This window comes from Lonchura striata, chromosome 6, assembly GCF_046129695.1.
Source record: "Lonchura striata isolate bLonStr1 chromosome 6, bLonStr1.mat, whole genome shotgun sequence".
In the NCBI taxonomy this organism is placed as follows: Eukaryota; Metazoa; Chordata; class Aves; order Passeriformes; family Estrildidae; genus Lonchura; species Lonchura striata.
Genome location: NC_134608.1, coordinates 2004347 through 2022251, shown reverse-complemented (window position 1 = coordinate 2022251; position 17905 = coordinate 2004347). Strand labels below are relative to the sequence as shown.

The 17905-nt window shown below is 42.3% G+C and overlaps 1 protein-coding gene across 1 annotated transcript in view; it reads left to right on the top strand.

Annotated features, from left to right (window-relative positions):
- Positions 1 to 17905, top strand: part of SOS2 (SOS Ras/Rho guanine nucleotide exchange factor 2) — a 47840-nt gene that overhangs the window by 25372 nt on the left and 4563 nt on the right. Inside the window, exons 7-19 of the mRNA XM_021536068.3 lie at positions 121 to 231; positions 1324 to 1422; positions 3211 to 3338; positions 4715 to 5370; positions 6357 to 6438; positions 7423 to 7545; positions 10536 to 10639; positions 12412 to 12631; positions 14736 to 14855; positions 15114 to 15276; positions 15727 to 15844; positions 15933 to 16105; positions 16365 to 16481. Coding sequence (XP_021391743.2) covers positions 121 to 231; positions 1324 to 1422; positions 3211 to 3338; positions 4715 to 5370; positions 6357 to 6438; positions 7423 to 7545; positions 10536 to 10639; positions 12412 to 12631; positions 14736 to 14855; positions 15114 to 15276; positions 15727 to 15844; positions 15933 to 16105; positions 16365 to 16481 — 2214 coding nt within the window. The remainder of the gene's footprint in view (positions 1 to 120; positions 232 to 1323; positions 1423 to 3210; positions 3339 to 4714; positions 5371 to 6356; positions 6439 to 7422; positions 7546 to 10535; positions 10640 to 12411; positions 12632 to 14735; positions 14856 to 15113; positions 15277 to 15726; positions 15845 to 15932; positions 16106 to 16364; positions 16482 to 17905) is intronic.

Sequence of the window (17905 nt, the reverse complement as noted above, 5' to 3'; positions counted from 1 at the left end):
TAAAATCAATATTTTCTTGAAAAGTTCCATCAGCTTATTAAAGAGAATTACTGTAGCAGCTAGGACAGATGTAGCTTGGATCCTTCACTTACTTCTTTGTGTAATTCTGTTTTTATTTAGGAGCAAGCCTTTGATCCATATGAAACCTTGTCCCAGGATATTCTTTCTCCACAATTTCATGAGCATTTTAACAACTTAATGGCCAAACCTGCTGTGGCTCTGCACTTCCAGGTGAGTGCAAATGAGAAATACTGAATGGCTCTAATTCTCATATTTCAAAGGCTGGAATTCTGTCAGTAATTCTTTGCTTCTAACTAAGGAAGAATCCTCGAGGTCCTTCCCTTCCTTCAGTGTGATATATTTTGATTTTTGCTGTACAAACAGGGCACAGCTCTGACCCATCCATGAGTGTTTTTGCAGGTTTTTTTCTCCTCACATCCTGTATGAGAACAGAGGGTGAATTCTCACACTGCCACTTTTATTTTGCCTTTTAAAGCCAACCACAGGCACACAAACACCATATTTTCATTTTCTCCTGTGCATATCCAAGGCCTCCTTCATCCCTGAGCCTGTGACTGCTTCTTTTTCTGGAATAATTCTTCAGTGATTTCTTAGCCATTGCTGGCCAGGAGGATAATATGTGATTTTTTTATTGGTTTCTCTCTTCCTCCTGCCTGTGTTGCAGATTTATTAATTAAAAATGCTGCTCAGGCTGGCTTGGTGTTCAGAAATGCCCTTAGAGAAGCTGCTGAGCAAGTGGTGGTCACTGGTGCTCCCAGTTAAGCCCAGTTTAGTGGTACTGGGACATCTCCAGGATGAGATCCACTGAGCCCTTCCTTCAGGGAGTTTCCTCTGCAGCTCCTTGCTGAGCTGGATCATCTCACTCTGAAATATTCCTTGGGGAGTGAGCAAGGAAAGCTCTTTGCCACCTGCCCTCCTAAATTTAAAGCTCGAAGCTGGAATTGAATTCTTTTATTCCAGATTAAATTGATATTTAAATCAGGTGGTGAATCTGACCTCCTTTCTGTCCCTGAGGTAATTCAGTTTCTCCTCAGATGGAAGATGGCAAGAATTTCAGCACTGTTTGGAAAAATCTCTCCTCATCTTACACCCTGAATTACTGCCTTAGTCAGCTACTGGGAATGGAAAATATTTCTCATTTTTTAAGTGATAAACCTGTGATTCTCAGTTTCTGGGAGTGATACTGATTTCTTCAGTACCCAATGAGGCCTCCATATTTCTGTGGGATATTGGACATAATGGGAGCACAGTCATTATTCTGAGTATTTCAGTGTAAATAATCCTGGTTTTTTTCCTTTCCAGTCCACAGCTGAAGGATTTAAGGAGGCTGTCCAGTATGTCCTGCCTCGCCTCATGCTGATTCCAGTCTATCACTGCTTGCACTACTTTGAGTTGCTGCAGGTAAATGGAGCCACACTCTCATTTCTCACTGAAAATAATTATTAATGTACAGAATATGAGCTTTTAAATAGCTGGTTACATTTTACTTACTCCCTCTGAAAATTAAAATTATTTGACACTGGTTACTTCATTTCTAAAAAGTTAAAACATACTTTAAAAAATCTTAAAAAACATCTGTTGCTCTCATATGAACATTTGAATTACATTTTATTAAACAAATGTTTATTGAACTTGAGTTTTAATATAGTTAAAAATTGAATACACAAATCTAATTTCTTCTTTCTGTGAGTTCTGAATTTTTTGTTCATTCAGCAAAAGCTAAGCAGGATTCAGTCAGAGCTCTCAGTCTCAGGTCACACTCCAGCTGCAGCTCAGTTTATTATTTCAGAATAATCCATTCTTAATATTCAACCATTTGTCCTAATTCCTAACTGGAATTAGCTGAGGATAACGTAAAAAAGGTTCTGTTTGCCCCATTGTGTGGGGAAAGTTTGTAATGCTTTAAGGGTAAATCAATTATTAACTAACAGGGATGAACTTAATTAAATGGGTAAAACACCCTTTGGCTATAGCTGACATTTGGAAATAGCAACAGAAATTATTCTTTGAGGTTCTCACTGTAAAATCTGATGCTGTACAGGTGAGTTATAGGGATTTATTTTGTGTTTTATAAGATATACTTGTAGGAAGGAAGAAAACAGAATTTATCTGTAATCCAACCTAAATATTTCTAGGAGTGTTTTAATACCAAGTCTGTAATTAATATTTAGCACAAGCTCCTTTTTTATTTCTACTTAATTTCACTCTTGTTTTCTTCATGTCTACTGTGATTTTTTGCATATCCTGATTTAAATAAGTAAAAACAAGGGATGATTTATTTAGACCTATCTCAAATTAATGGATTGCCAATATTTTGCAGAAAAGTTGAAATCCCAGAATGGTTTGGGTTGGAAGGGTCCTTAAAAATCATCTGGTTCCAGCCCCTGCCATGGGCAGGGACAACTTCCAATACACCTAAATATGTGTGATTTCAGTAAATTATCAACTATTAGGCATTTCTAGTGAGAGTCAGTTTAGAAAGCAGTTCAGAAAGACTTTTAGAAAAACCCAAACAATCTTAATTTTCTGCAACTTCCTGACAGGAGGGTCAAGCTCTGCCAGGGGAGGTTTAAATTGGATTTCAGGGAAAATTTCTTTGTCAGAAGAGTTTCTTTCAAAATAATGGAACTTTCCTTTCCACGATCATCACTGCATGGGATAATTCTCTGAAAATTCTGAAAATCTTGCAAGTTGAAAAGCCAGAATTGGAGCAGGGACCTGCCTGGTGCTGAAGGTCAGGCTAATTAATGCCCCATTGTGTCTTAGAGCTGGGAAGGTTCATCAGGATGAAATTTAAGGATGAATTTAAGGATGAAATCACGTGCTGCCACAGCTCTGGGGGATTTTGAACCTGGAGCTGGTTTTACAAGTGTAAAATATGTTTTTTCCCTTTTTCAGGGAAAAAACAGGTGCCATAGAGAGCAGAGATTTTCTCCCATTTTTGATAAATAAAGCCTGGCAAAATAATTTTGTCATGTTTTTATTCATTTTAAAGGCTCATACAGCATGAAAGATGATCATTATAGCAGTGAAAGCATTTAAATTTTTAGTGTGACTCCGTAAAAAGTCACTGACTTAAAATTCCACTGAGTGCTGATCATAACTCCACGTGAGAAGGTCTTTCAGTCTTTTTACCCTGCTAGAAATGAGGCAAATCTGAAAGGAAATCAACTGTTTGTTGTGTGCCAGCAATTGCAGGAGTGCAGCGAGGATGAAGAGGACAGGGAGTGCCTGAAGCAGGCCATCACTGCCCTGCTGAACCTGCAGTGCAGCATGGAGCGCATCTACAGCAAGCACTCCCCGCGGCGCCGGCCCGGGTAAGCACCCTGCCTCCCCTCAGCTGGCAGGGAGGGAGATAAAGCATCTTTTCCTGCTAGAAAATCTCTGTATTTCCTTCTCAAGGCATGTGTTCTTGCCAGGTTTCTTTGTAGATGGAGCAGCAGTGCAAAACTTTACCTACGTGTAAGAATAATGTGAATATTTGTCTTGGTTTGAAAAGACGGGTGTCTGCTAAGGAAGGTGGGGGTCTGTCCTCAAATGGGAAATGTAGACTGCTTGTCTGTGAATTATTATAATTTTGAAATTAAGGGGTTTTCAGGTAAAGATATGGGAACAGGAATAACAGTTCTTTAGTAGGAGAATTAAAAATACAAATGCAATAGTACAAAAAAACTGAAAACAAAGCAGTGCCAGAGTGAGAGCAGCCCTGTCCCCTGTGGGTCAGGGAGTGGCTCAGCCCCATCCCAGGGGGGCTCAGCCCTCCTGCAGTGCCAGCTGTGCTTCTGCTGGAGCAGGATCTGCACAAGGGGGGAGTTTTCCTTGGAGCTCCAGGGCTGGGGGAGATGGGCCTGGGCTCCTCTGGGAATGCAGGGGGAAGGAAGCTGCTCCTCTGGGAATGCAGTGGGGAAGGAAGCTGCTCCTCTGGGAATGCAGGGGGAAGGAAGCTGCTCCTCTGGGAATGCAGTGGGGAAGGAAGCTGCTCCTCTGGGAATGCAGGGGGAAGGAAGCTGCTCCTCTGGGAATGCAGTGGGGAAGGAAGCTGCTCCTCTGGGAATGCAGGGGGAAGGAAGCTGCTCCTCTGGGAATGCAGTGGGGAAGGAAGATGCTCCTCTGGGAATGCAGGGGGAAGGAAGCTGCTCCTCTGGGAATGCAGGGGGAAGGAAGCTGCTCCTCTGGGAATGCAGGGGGAAGGAAGCTGCTCCTCTGGAATGCAGGGGGATGGAAGCTGCTCCTCTGGGAATGCAGGGGGCAAAGGCTGCTGTGCTGTTCCCAGGTCAGATTGGATCCAGGTAGGAATGTTTGGCTCCTCCCCTGGGCAGAGCATCTCCCCATGGATGATGGAATTTTCTCAGCCATGCAGGGACACTCAGTGGCCATGGACAGCAGAGATCTCCAGGAGGGAGGGTTGGCTGTGGGAGAGATAAAGAAACTGCCCAAAAAACAACAGTGAATTGCCCCAGCTTTCTCAGATGGGAAATAGAGTACACACCCCTAAACCACATCTTACAAGCCAGGACAATATTCTACTCCTTCCCAGCCAAAATGGTGCATGTGGCTTATTTGGAACTTGATGAGGGCATTTTGAGGGCAAAAAACTCATGATTTAAGCAATTAATTCCATTGATTATTTTAGTCTTTTGGGATGGCAAATCTGGAACCTGCCCGTTGTGACTTTTTCTGTTCCTCCCTCAAGGGAGCCGGTCTGTCGCTTCTACCACCGGCAGATGAGAAGCAAGCACTTGGCCATCAAGAAAATGAACGAAATCCAGAAAAACATCGACGGCTGGGAAGGCAAAGACATCGGCCAGTGCTGCAACGAGTTCATCATGGAAGGAGGGCTGACAAAAATCGGGGCCAAGCACGAGCGCCACATCTTCCTGTTCGACGGTTTGCTGATCAGCTGCAAAACCAACCACGGGCAGTCGCGGCTGCCCGGCTACAGCAGCGCCGAGTACAGGCTCAAGGAGAAGATCGTCATGAGGAAGATGCAGGTGGTGGACAAGGAGGACACGGCGGAGTACAGGCACGCCTTCGAGCTGGTGTCCAAGGACGACAGCAGCGTCCTGTTCGCCGCCAGGTCGGCCGAGGAGAAGAGCACGTGGATGGCGGCGCTGATCTCGCTGCAGTACCGCAGCACCCTGGACAGGATGCTGGACTCGGTGCTGCTGCAGGAGGAGAACGAGCAGCCCCTGAGGCTGCCCAGCCCCAGCGTGTATCGTTTCGTGGTGGAGGACTCCGAGGAGAACATCGTTTTTGAGGACAACTTGCAGAGCAGGAATGGTATTCCCATCATCAAAGGGGGCACGGTGGTGAAGCTCATCGAGAGGCTGACCTACCATATGTATGCAGGTATACTGAGCTTGTTGTTCTTACGTGGGTGAGGAAGTTAATCCTTTTATCTTTAGCTTTTTTCTGCTTGTAATGAAATGTAAAATAGCATCTGCAGGGAGTAAAAAGATGTTATTAAATCACCTGGCTTTGCAGGCAAAGCTGTAAGAAAATTCTGAGTATGCAAACCTTTCATCCCCTAAAAAACCACAAAAATATGTTTCCATGTTTCATCATGGCCAAAGCAATGGAGTGTTACAAGCTGAGGCTCTATGAGGGAGGAAAATAGTTGGAGATTATATTTATTATATATTTTTAATTATTTTTTATTTAGCTGTATTTTTCATATTTATTACATTCAGCCTGCCACTCTGTGAAGTATCTGAGTTGAAGGTTATATTTATTATATTAACTGTATTTTTCATATTTATTACATTCAGCCTGCCACTCTGTGAAGTACCTGGGTTGAAGGTTATATTTATTATATTTACTGTATTTTTCATATTTATTACATCCAGCCTGCCACTCTGTGACGTATTTGTGTTGAAGTGGATGCAAATCACCATCAGCATTTTTCAGCCTTTCACTGTCTGAAAGGCACAGAAGTGAAAGCTTGAAGGAGTTCCATGAAGTGCTGATGCTGAGGAAGACGTTGGGTCTCAGTTTTGGGGTGCAAAGGGAAGCTGGTGCTGTTGGGACTGATGCAATTTTTGTTAAACTTCCCCAATAGTACAGCTGGTCAGGGAGAGTCATTCCTCAGGGGAGGCTGAGACAGAGGATTTCAGAGAATATTGGATGTGCAGTTCAGTATTTTTCAGGGAAACACACTGAAGAACTGAGTGAAAATTTTCCAAGGCCTGTCATTTCTGGTCTTTTTCAAATACAGTGCTTGCCTTATAACCTCAGTGCCTTCTCTACAGATTAAACTTTTTCTCTGTATTTTATTTCTGATCTTTTGCAACTGGATAAAAACCCACTGCTATAATTTTCTTATTCAATCCTTACAGATCCTAACTTTGTTCGGACTTTCCTGACCACCTATCGCTCCTTTTGCAAGCCCCAGGAGCTGCTGAGTTTGCTGATAGAAAGGTGAGCAGTAATCCTTTCTGAAGGCATGGAAAAGGTTTGGAATTGTAGAACAAAATCCCAGAATGGTTTGAGAAAGGGCCTTAAAACCCATCCAGTGCCACTCCCTGCCATGGGCAGGGACACTTCCACTATCCCAGGCTGCTCCAAGCCCTGTCCAGCCTGGCCTTGGACACTTCCAGGGTTGGAAGAGTCACAGTTTCTCTGGGAATTCTATTCCAGGGCCCTCCTCACCCTCCCAGCCAGGAATTTCTTCCTCAAATCCCATCTAAGCCTCCTCTCTGTCAGTTTGAAGCCTTTCCCCTTGTCCTGTCACTCCAGTTCCTGAAGAGTTTTGTGTATTTGGAATCATATAACATCTTGAGTTGGAAGGGACCCACAAAAAGCAGAGATTCCAAGTGCTGCTTTCCTGCTCAGGATCCCAGTGTCAGGTTTCAGTGTTCTAGTGAAGTTTATAAACCAGTAACTTTAAAACAATGATCCAGGTTTTCAGTGCAAGCTTTCTTTTCCCAGTTTAAATGAGTTACCTGAATGAGGTATGATCTGGAGCACCTGGTGTGTCTGGGCTGTGGGTGGTGATGTTGTGAACTGCTGACTTGGCTCATGAGAGAGTTGAGTGCACAATGGAAATAAGGACAGAAACGTTCCAGGCAGTTTGTTTGAAGGCACAGAATTAAGGTAAACAGCATTTTAATGCAGTGTGGTAAAGCTGCTCTTAAGCTCTCATTTAATCTTCCCTTAATCAAGCCAGCAGGTCGTTAAAAACCTTCTATCCCAGTCTAGACATGGTGTGATGAGCAGAGAAGCAGTGAATTAGCAGGGTGTGGAGCTGGGGAGGAGGGAATTCCAGGCAAACCGGATGGCAGAGAAGCACCTGCTTCTCCCCACGCTGAATTTATAGAAATAACATTTCTATCAACTGCAGCTTGTGCACGGAGGGTTGTGTCTTGTCTTGGTTGCCATCAGTGTGTGGTGTTTTCCCCCCAGGTTTGAGATCCCTGAGCCCGAGCCCACGGAGGCAGACAGGCTGGCCATCGAGAAGGGGGAGCAGCCCATCAGCGCCGACCTGAAGCGCTTCCGCAAGGAATACGTGCAGCCCGTGCAGCTCAGGTGTGTGTGCCCCCAGGGAAACGTAAGCTTAGTTAAAAATAAGCCTTACTAGAATTAATTAAAATAATAATAATAAATGAGTAGGCCTTGATGAAGTTAGGAGTTAGTAGTTAGCTGATAACTGATTGCTTGTCAGCACAATGTTTAGTTAGCTGGGTTTATAATGAAGACTATAGAGACTGACAAAGAGCTTTTAGGAACATAAGACAATTGTGGGCCTCCTGTGTTCTGAAACCAATTGAAGACAAGGAATGGGAGTTCTACCAAGAGTTCATTTGTCATATTGGCATTGAAAAGGTAGAAAGGTCAGAACGAGGAAGACTTCATTGACTTCCTCATTTTGGGACCCCTCCCCATGAAAGGGACACCCACCCATTTCAAGGAACAAACTTCATGCTGAATAGATTTTGGAGTGATAAGCATACGAAGTGAGGAATGAGATGTACGAAAATTTATGAATATGTATTTGTATTTTGGGTATTCAATACCTGTATGGATAAAAAGACTCTGTAACCACCTGGAAGCTGCGGTGTGGATTTGGGAGCGATCCCACACACAACAAACACACACTTTCTAACTTTAAACTGTTAGAGAGTTTTTGTCCGTCACAGTTGGATATCAATACTAGATCAATATCCAGATTTTTTTAATGAATCACCAGCCCTGCCCTGGCACTGCCAGCCTGGCCTGCCCTGATGGCCACAGCTCCTGCAGCCTCTAATCTCTGCTGGAGACTCTAGCCATGCCTGCCAGCAGCATCATACCCCAAATCATGTCCTGATTAATCCCAGTGACTGCTGGAGCTGGCCCAGCTGGGATCCCCACCCACGGCGCCTGTGGGTGAGGGATGTGGAGCTCAGAGCAGGGCTGGCCACGCTCTCAAAGCATTCCTTGTTCCCAGGCCCTGGGAAGATAATTCCTCTGTTCCCAGTTTTCCAGCCCTGCTGGTGTTTCACTCCCTTTCCCAGCCCCGTGGATGTGTTTGCTCACAGACAGGGAGACTCTTGTCTGTGCTGCACATTGCAGTGGGCTGCAGGGAATCTTCAAGGTCTTGCTGACCAAGCTAATTTGGGGAACAATTAAGCATTTCTAGCATGAATGGGAGTAATTGTTGCCCTGATTGGGGATCGAGACAGGAGGAGACAGATCACAAGCAGTGTTTGCTTGTGCAACTTTTAGTCATTACACTGATGAGTAACATCACGATGTTCCTATTAATGGCACATTAATTACTATCAATATTAATTCTACTAATAGTAATTAAGGCAATTAATTACACACACAGAGAACCCTCAGTTACCTGCTACCACACATTCCTGTTGGAGCAACAGCAGTTGTCTCAAAAGGGTCACACTGACATGCCAGAACCTCCAAGGTGTTCAGAAAGTCAATCAGGGGTCTCGTTTTTATCAGACACCCGTGTGCATATATATATATATATAAAAGATTAAAAAGATTAATCTGTGGGTAGCCCTGTAGTTTTCCTCGACACAGAGCTGCCACCACCTTCTTGAGTGTGATCCAAGTACACAACCTCAGTGTAACCTTGATCCTCCTGTGTGCTGCTGGCCTTGGGCAGCTTATCAGGCCCTTGGTGTTCCCACTTTATCAGAGACCAGAAGTCTCCACAGTTATCAGTTCCTGGGAGAGCAGCCTCTCAGCTCGTGCTTTCCCTGGTTTTGCTGTTTTCTGGGAGCTGCTTCTGATCCACACTGTGAATTTCCAGTAGCTTGAAGCTGTCTTACAGCTGCCAGTGAGTGAGTTTGAGCTGTTGGTGGATAAACTCGGCACTTTGTGCATTCCAGTGTTGTTAAAAGCATTGACCTCTGCTTCAGACACTGCAATTTGGGAAGAAGGTGGAGAATTGAAAGTGTCAATCCCTTCCTTCTCTGCTTCCCTGCACTCTCCATCTTGTAGAAAATGCAGTGGCCAGGCATGGGAAGGGCTTGGACACAAAAAAGTGCATGTGAGGTGATGGGAAGGAGGAGGTGCTCAGCTGGAAGTGCACTCAGCAGATCCAAGAATCTCTGGCTTTCCCAGAGTTTTCACCATGGGATCTCAAGGGCAGAGATGGATTAGATAAGATCCTGTTAGATGAAACTTGGATCAAAACTTTGCCTTTTGGAATGTGTCATTGATTTCCAGCCTGAATGATGGGTTTGGGCAGCAATTCTTTTATGGGATAAACCTTATTTTTTACCTTGCACTGTGGGAAGAGGAGAGTTAAGTAATTTTCCATGTGTCCTCTATTTGTCCTCAGTGTAGGGCTGATTTTTGCTCAGGTGATAAATTGCACCTGGGTAAATCCAAGTGTTGAAGGTGTGAGCTCAGCTTGTTTACCTGAAGAAGAGACAAACCGGTTTTTTATTCTGATTTATCCTGAGTGCAGAAGGCTGGAGAGCAGCTGGAGTTCAGTTTTAAAGACTGATTTGTGTAAGAAAGAGTAGAGAAAAATCAAGAGGAAGTTTAGTGTTATTCATAAAGGATTTACTGGATCTAATCAGGCCTTTTGAGTCATTAAAATAGTATAAGCAGGGCAGTAACAACAACTTTGAAGCTGAAATTTGTGTGTAGGAAAGAAAAAATGACAAATCTGCTTTTTAACAAATGGGAGATCCTAATTAACTTTTTCATTAAAAAAAAAAACACAGCAAGAAAAAAGGAAATTACAAGGAAAATTAGAAATACAATTTTTATCTGATTTTGCTAAGTTTCTTCCTTTTCTGAAACCATCTCAGCACTGGCATTTTTTACATTAGATTTTAAAATAGCACCAAGCTATATTTATGCTAAAACTATTCTTTAAAACCTATAAATCAGGTTTTAAACCCCTGCCAAGCTCAGTCTTTGCTCCTTTGTCCATGTGTATTTTGAGAATCACCAGCTACATGAATCTGTAACTTGAGTTTTGTAGGATTGTGGTTCATTTATATGGGATAAGCCATGGAAGTCCTTTAAAAGACACTCAGTATTTTTTCTTCTTTCCTCAGAATATTGAATGTTTTCCGGCACTGGGTCGAGCACCATTTTTATGATTTTGAGAGGGATCTGGAGCTGCTGGAGAGGCTGGAGACCTTCATTTCCAGTGTCAGAGGTGCAGTAAGGGGGGTCCTGTTCCCTTCCCACATTTTGGCACAACTTGCCAGTCTGATCCTGATGGATTTTAGGCCTGAGAACACCTTTACACACATGAGTATTTTTAATGCCTTTAATTGAGCTGTTTATGAGACTCCCCTTTACATGAGGAAGCTTTGGCCTGGAGCCTAAACTCCTAAAGCTCCTAAAAATTATTTCAAGCATTAGGATAATAATACTTGAAATATATTTCCTTCTGGACAGTATGGTCATCCTTGCGTGACTCTGTAATTCAGGCTGTTACCTTCCCCCTCTCCATAGAGAATTGCTTCCCTTTTGTTAACTGAGTTTTTTCCATCCTGATTTTTCCCATTTATATAATGTTCCAACTGAAAATCATTATCCTTTTAGAAGAGGATATTAGGGCCATTTGGTATCTCTTCTTTATGGACTAGATTTTTTTGGCAGCCTCTGTGAAGGGCAGCAGTGTTGGCATTTTTAATCCTTATCCTCAATTCCAGGTTTTCCTTTTCAGAGTGCCAAGCCTTACATTGGGCCACATAATTCTGAGACAATTAAAAGACCTTGGACACAGAGTCACTTTTTATACACCAAAAAAAGTGAATTACTATAAAACTTTTTTCTACTTTTTTGGCACCAAAACTGTCAGAGGATGTGGTTAAATAGAACTGGTTTCACATGTGTTTATTTGTCAGCTGATACAGGTGTGAAAACCCATAAGGAAAAAAAGAGAAATACAAAGCTGACTCATTTACATGCAGAAATGCAGAATTCTGAGTGTACATTCAAATTTTTGGGGAGTTGATTTCACTAAATTATCAAAAGTCCTTTAAAATCAGAGATTCCCAGAATGGTTTGGGTTGAAGGGAGCTTAAAAGCCCATCCAGTCCCACCCCTGCCATGGGCAGAGACACTTCCCACTATCCCGGGGTGCTCCAAGTCCTGTCCAGCCTGGCCTTGGAAACTTCCAGGGATCCACAGCTTCTCTTGGCCTCCCTGCTCTCCCAGCCATGAATTCCCAATTCCCAGTATCCCATCTAACCCTGCCCTCTGCCAGTTTGAATCCATTTCCCCCTGTCCTATCCCTCCATCCTTTGTCCAGAATCCCTCCAGCCTGAGCTCCAGTTCCCAAATACATCTATTTACAAACTCAAAGTATTCAAAAGTATTCAAAGTATAGAGAGATTGCTCTATAACATTGACATTTATGAAAGAAAATTGATTTATTAAAAACCAACAGTTATAACAAGATCAATGCACTTTTCCCCTCTCTTGGCCTGGTAGTTTAACCCTCCCCTCTGTCAGTTTAAAACCAAACTTACAACAGCATTAAAAAGCTCACATGTGGCAAACACATTTCTCTCCCTCTCAGGATTTTTCATAGAGGTGCACAGAGAGAAATGAAAGAGAAAACAATTTCTATTTCTGCTCCTTGTTTTTCCTATGTGGAATGTGTTTGGAGAATTGTTTCCCTGGGGTGTTGCTTGGTTGGATTCTGGTGAGGATTGTTTGAGCCTGGTGGCTCAGACACTGGGGCTGGGCTCTGGAGAGGGTGTGTTAGAGTCAGAGAAAGTGGTATGTAGTTTTAGCATCCTCCTTTTATATAGTATATTAATGTATTTTAGCATAGTTATAATCAAGAAATCATTCAGCCTTCTGAATTAAGTCAGACATTATAATTTCTTCCCATTGGATTCGTTTGCAGTTACAATACTCGTGTGGGGTTTTTTTGTTTTTTTGGGGTTTTTTTTAACTATTTATTTTCTATAGGAAAATCCATGAAGAAGTGGGTGGAGTCCATAGCTAAAATCATCAAGAGGAAGAAAGCCCAGGCAGACGGGGTGAGCCACAACATCACCTTCGAGAGCCCCCCGCCGCCGCTGGAGTGGCACCTGTGGCGCGTGGGGCACAGCGAGGCCCTGGAGCTGATGACGCTGCACCCCATCGAGATCGCCCGGCAGCTCACCCTGCTCGAGTCCGACCTGTACAGGCACGCTCAGCTCTCACACTCTGCTTTTGCTCTGGCTGCCTTGCAACAGCCAGCTGTCTGCTAAGGAAGGCAGGAGCCTCCCCTGAAATGGAAAATGTAAACCCCCCCCCTCCTCCCTCCAAATTGTTCTAATTTTGAAATTAAGGGGCTCCTCAGGTAAAGATACGGGAGCAGGAATAGCAGTTCCTTATTAGGGAAGAAAATTTTAAATAAATAAGTAAAGAAACAATGCAATAATACAAAAACAACCCTGCCAGAGTGAGAGCAGCCCTGTCCCCTGTGGGTCAGGGAGTGGCTCAGCCCCATCCCAGGGGGGCTCAGCCCTCCTGCAGTGCCAGCTGTGCTTCTGCTGGAGCAGGATCTGCACAAGGGGGGAGTTTTCCTTGGAGCTCCAGGGCTGGGGGAGATGGGCCTGGGCTCCTCTGGGAATGCAGGGGGAAGGAAGCTGCTCCTCTGGAATGCAGGGGGAAGGAAGCTGCTCCTCTGGGAATGCAGGGGGAAGGAAGCTGTTCCTCTGGGAATGCAGGGGGAAGGAAGCTGCTCCTCTGGGAATGCAGGGGGAAGGAAGCTGCTCCTCTGGGAATGCAGGGGGAAGGAACCTGCTCCTCTGGGAATGCAGGGGAAGGAAGCTGCTCCTCTGGGAATGCAGGGGGCAGAGGCTGCTGTGCTGTTCCCAGGTCAGATTGGATCCAGGTAGGAATGTTTGGCTCCTCCCCTGGGCAGAGCATCTCCCCATGGATGATGGAATTTTCTCAGCCATGCAGGGACACTCAGTGGCCATGAACAGAAGATAATGAATAATTAATGGCCATGAACAGCAGAGATCTCCAGGAGGGAGGAATGGCTGTGGGAGAGATAAAGAAACTGCCCACAGAACAGAACAGAACTGCCCCATCAGCTAGGAATAGAATACACACCCCCCATTTCCCACCCAAGATGTGTTTTGTTTGGTTTTTTTTTTTTTTTTTCTTTTGTTAGGTTTGGGATTAAAAGTGCTTGAGATGGTAGTTTTGTGTTTTAAATTTTTATTATTTTTATTTACATTATAGTGTTACAAGTCCTGAGTTTTGTAGTGTTTCACTAAAGAATGGCTTTGTTTAGCTCTTTCTGCAAGATTTTTTAAGGGTAAACTGTTTAATTAAGAAATGATACTTAAATTATCTTTACTTTTAACTTAACAACTAACTATATATATTTTGCAATGCAGATTTTTCTATCTGTTATAATTATACAATATTACTTAAACTCATGAAGAAGGTGAAGAAGAACTAGCTACTGCTTTAAAACTTGTCTTGTTTTGTATATATTATCTTTTAAAACTTTTAAGTTTTCTGCTTTGTGATATTACACACTTCTATTTAAACTATACACCCATAATCTTAGTGCTGTTGTATAGTTTTGGAAGCTTTCTCTACAGATTCAGGTTAAATGCAATGTTTGTTTGAGGGTCAGTATCTTTCAACACAAAAAGTCTAAAATTCTCAGCATCCAGGGTTCCAACACTCCCACACCTTTTTCCATCTTTATTTCACACAAAAAAAAGCTCCTCATTTACACCATCAGTCAAAAATACCCTGTGACTTCAGAATTTACAGGAAGAGGTTTCTTTGCTGTGTGCTCTATGTCAAAATATGCAAAGTAGTGGAAAAAAGGTTTTATCTCTATATCTGACTTCTGATAACAGAAATGCAGGGGGGATAATTCAGGAGTCTTACAAAATTCAAATTATAAAATCCTGTTCCTGCTTCAGTGACGGGAGGTTTTGAAACCAACTGGTTGCTGCAAGTGCTTCACCTTACTGTTTTCAATTTTTAACTATTTTGAAGTTGTTTCCTTGCCCTTTCAGAAAATTAAACTCATTCCTTTGTAATTTCCTTATCTGAAAATTCTTCTTCAAAATTATCCGATTTCAATTAAGATAAAAACATATTTCCTTCTGCATTCAAGCACTCATCAAAAAGTTGTGTTTTGTAGTAGATTAGGTGGCATTGGATTTGTGAAATACCAGTCGTGATTGAGGGGAGAAACAATATTTTAATGCAAAGACAGAAATTAGAGTTTTCATTGGTACTGAGCATTTTGCCTCCTGTTTTCTCATTGCCAGGGCTGTGCAGCCTTCTGAACTCGTTGGCAGTGTGTGGACGAAGGAAGATAAGGAAATCAACTCCCCAAATCTCCTGAAAATGATCCGTCACACTACAAATCTCACTCTGTGGTTTGAAAAGTGAGTGCAGTGCAGTGGCACAAACCACTTTTACCCTGGATATTCGTGGGGTTTGCTGCTTTATTTCTGCCAAATCCTCCCTTGACTTTCCAACTCGAACATATGTAAGATGTGATGACATCAATTCATACTTGAGATTCTGGAGAGAGAGCCAAAATCTTCATGCTGGATGGGTTTTCGTGGAAAATTTTGATTTAATAACTCAGAAAGTGTCAGGTTTTGTTTCTCAGTGTTTCTCAAATCCCATTTTTTGATCAGGTGCATCGTGGAAACGGAGAACTTTGAGGAGAGAGTGGCTGTGCTGAGCAGGATCATAGAAATCCTGCAGGTTTTCCAAGACCTCAATAATTTCAATGGTGTTCTGGAGATTGTCAGTGCTGTGAACTCTGTCTCAGTGTACAGGCTGGACCACACATTTGAGGTGAGTTTAGGGCGTGGAAAAGGAAATTAAATCAGAATCCAGACCTGGATCCCACACGGTTCTGGAGTGAAATCCATTGTTGGCAGAAAAGCCCTCCCTGATGCAAAACAGAAAAAAAGAAGAATGTGAATAAAATGGTTTGGGTTTTGTAGGGCTCTGAAAAGCAGCACAAGGCCTTGAAGTTGAAATCAAATGTTTAATTTTTATTAAAGACCAAATTTTATAAGTTTAAAGTTAAAATTACAATCTGTTTTCAGTAATTTCAGGATCCACATGACTGAATTGTTGGGGGCTATAATCCAGAGCAAACCATTGCCACAAGAGGTTCTTTGAAACCTTCATTTCAATTCCCAAATTTTGCTCAGAGAGCCAGGGAATTGTCTTGTATTTGCTAACCATGCACTTGAGAAAATTTCCATCCCTATTTTTTTTTTAATTTTGACAATTCAGGCACTCCAGGAAAGGAAAAAGAGAGTTTTGGATGAAGCAGTAGAATTAAGCCAAGATCATTTTAAGAAGTATTTAGCTAAGCTCAAGTCAATCAACCCTCCCTGTGTGCCTTTTTTTGGTAAGTGACATCCAGTTTTTTGTGTGGTGTCACTCTGAAGCTGAGTTTGCTGCAGATGTATGGTTAAAAACTGTTTTTTTTTAATCAGGAATATACCTAACAAATATCTTGAAGACAGAAGAAGGGAATCCTGACTTCCTTAAAAGACAAGGGAAAGAATTAATTAACTTCAGCAAGAGGAGAAAAGTGGCTGAAATTACAGGAGAAATTCAGCAGTATCAAAACCAGCCCTACTGCTTACGGGTTGAGCCAGAAATCCGGGTAAGCAGCCATGAAATATCTCTGTGGGGATTGGAGAAGGGGGAAAATGCCAAATAATCTTCTCACACTGGACCTAATTTTGCATGAACAGTGATTATCAAAAGAGGGGGAAGCAGTGGGTGGTAGACAACAAAGAACCACACAAAGGAGCAGCCACAAGTGGTGAAAAATGACATTTTGAATCACTGAATTGCGAGTATTTCATTACAATTTTGTCTGTGTGCTTATTCTAAATATTCTCACTACTTGTTTCATTCAGAAATTCTTTGAAAATCTCAATCCCATGGGGAAGATACCAGAAAAAGAGTTTACAGATTATCTGTTCAACAAGTCCTTAGAGATTGAACCTCGGAACTGCAAGCAACCACCTCGATTTGTGAGTTTTTTCCTGAAATTTCATGGGATTAGAGAATGCCCTGAATTGGAAGGGAACCACAGGGATCATCAGGTCCAATTCCTGCATTATTTAATTAAAATTAAACTGCTAAAATTCACTGACCACTATGAAAATAATACATGGTTACCTCAATAAGCTATTAAGCTATATAAAATAAGATATATTTTCTTCGGAATTTCTTATCCTGAGCTGATTTTCCAATTAAGCTTGATTTAAAAATACTTTTATTCCTGATGTTTGTCACTACTAAAATATATTACCTTTGTTTGATTTTAAAACTGACATTTTCCCCCAAAACCTGAAATATTGCTGTTATGTTTGTATTTCTTACCATACAGTCATATGATAATATTGAGTAATAGTTTTCATTTCACAATACCAATAAGTCTTATTTTAATACTAATTAAAATACTCCTTTTATACGTAATATGTTCAGTTTTCTTTAAGATAATTTCTATTTTTGTTTTGTCTAAATATTTGATATTATTGCAAAAACTGCAGACTTTACCAGGTGCAACCCTTTTTGCTGAAGAAAATACAGTTCCATTTAAAGGAGTAGCAATTTTGGGTTTAAAAAAACCCCAGCTCCTGGAACTCGGAGTTCTTTTTTAAGCAGGAAAATCACAATTTGGAGCACTTGTTTTTTATATGTTGTAATTGCCTGAGGAGCTGGAGCCATGTCTAATTTTTTGGGAGAGCTATAAATCATTTTTGCCATCTCTTGTTACAGGAATGAGTAAGATGATGTTACAAACGTGGCAAGAAAACGCCAGAAATTGCTGTTCCAAAAATGCTTCTTACAGTAATTTTATTAAAATCTTTTCTAAAAATAGGAGTCCAGTCAGCTGGGCAGGAATTCTTTACAGCTCATGAATTCCAAAGAGAGAAACTTACTGGGATTTCAGGAAAATCCAGTTGTGGGTGCTGTAATGTGCTGGACACCACTTAAGGATGGGGACATAATTCACTTTGCAAGGCTCAGCTTTGATCTGTGCTGGATTACACCCAAGCCTGACCAGGCTGGGTTTGTCCACACAGTGACCTGGATGTAGGAATTTTGTCCTGGATAAACTGGAGGACAGGCACAACATGTTTCCAAGTGTGTCCTTGATCCTGGAAGTGTTCAGAGCCCCTCTGTGGTTTTGCTGTTTCTGTGGTGTTGCTCTGGGGCTCTGCTGCAGCTCTGAGGGCTACTTGAAGCAAATTTCTATTTCCCAAGGCTGATTTTCCCAGTGTTTTGTCCTGGTTGGCAGCAGAACCTGGACTCTTCATTCCTCATACTTGTGGGGAAAAAAAAGATTTCTTCATCTGCATCCGCAGCTTCCCAGCAAATTCCTGCTGTGCAAATAACGCTGCACCTCCCATCAGTTGTACCCCTGTGCTGCTCTTAGAGAAATACCTCA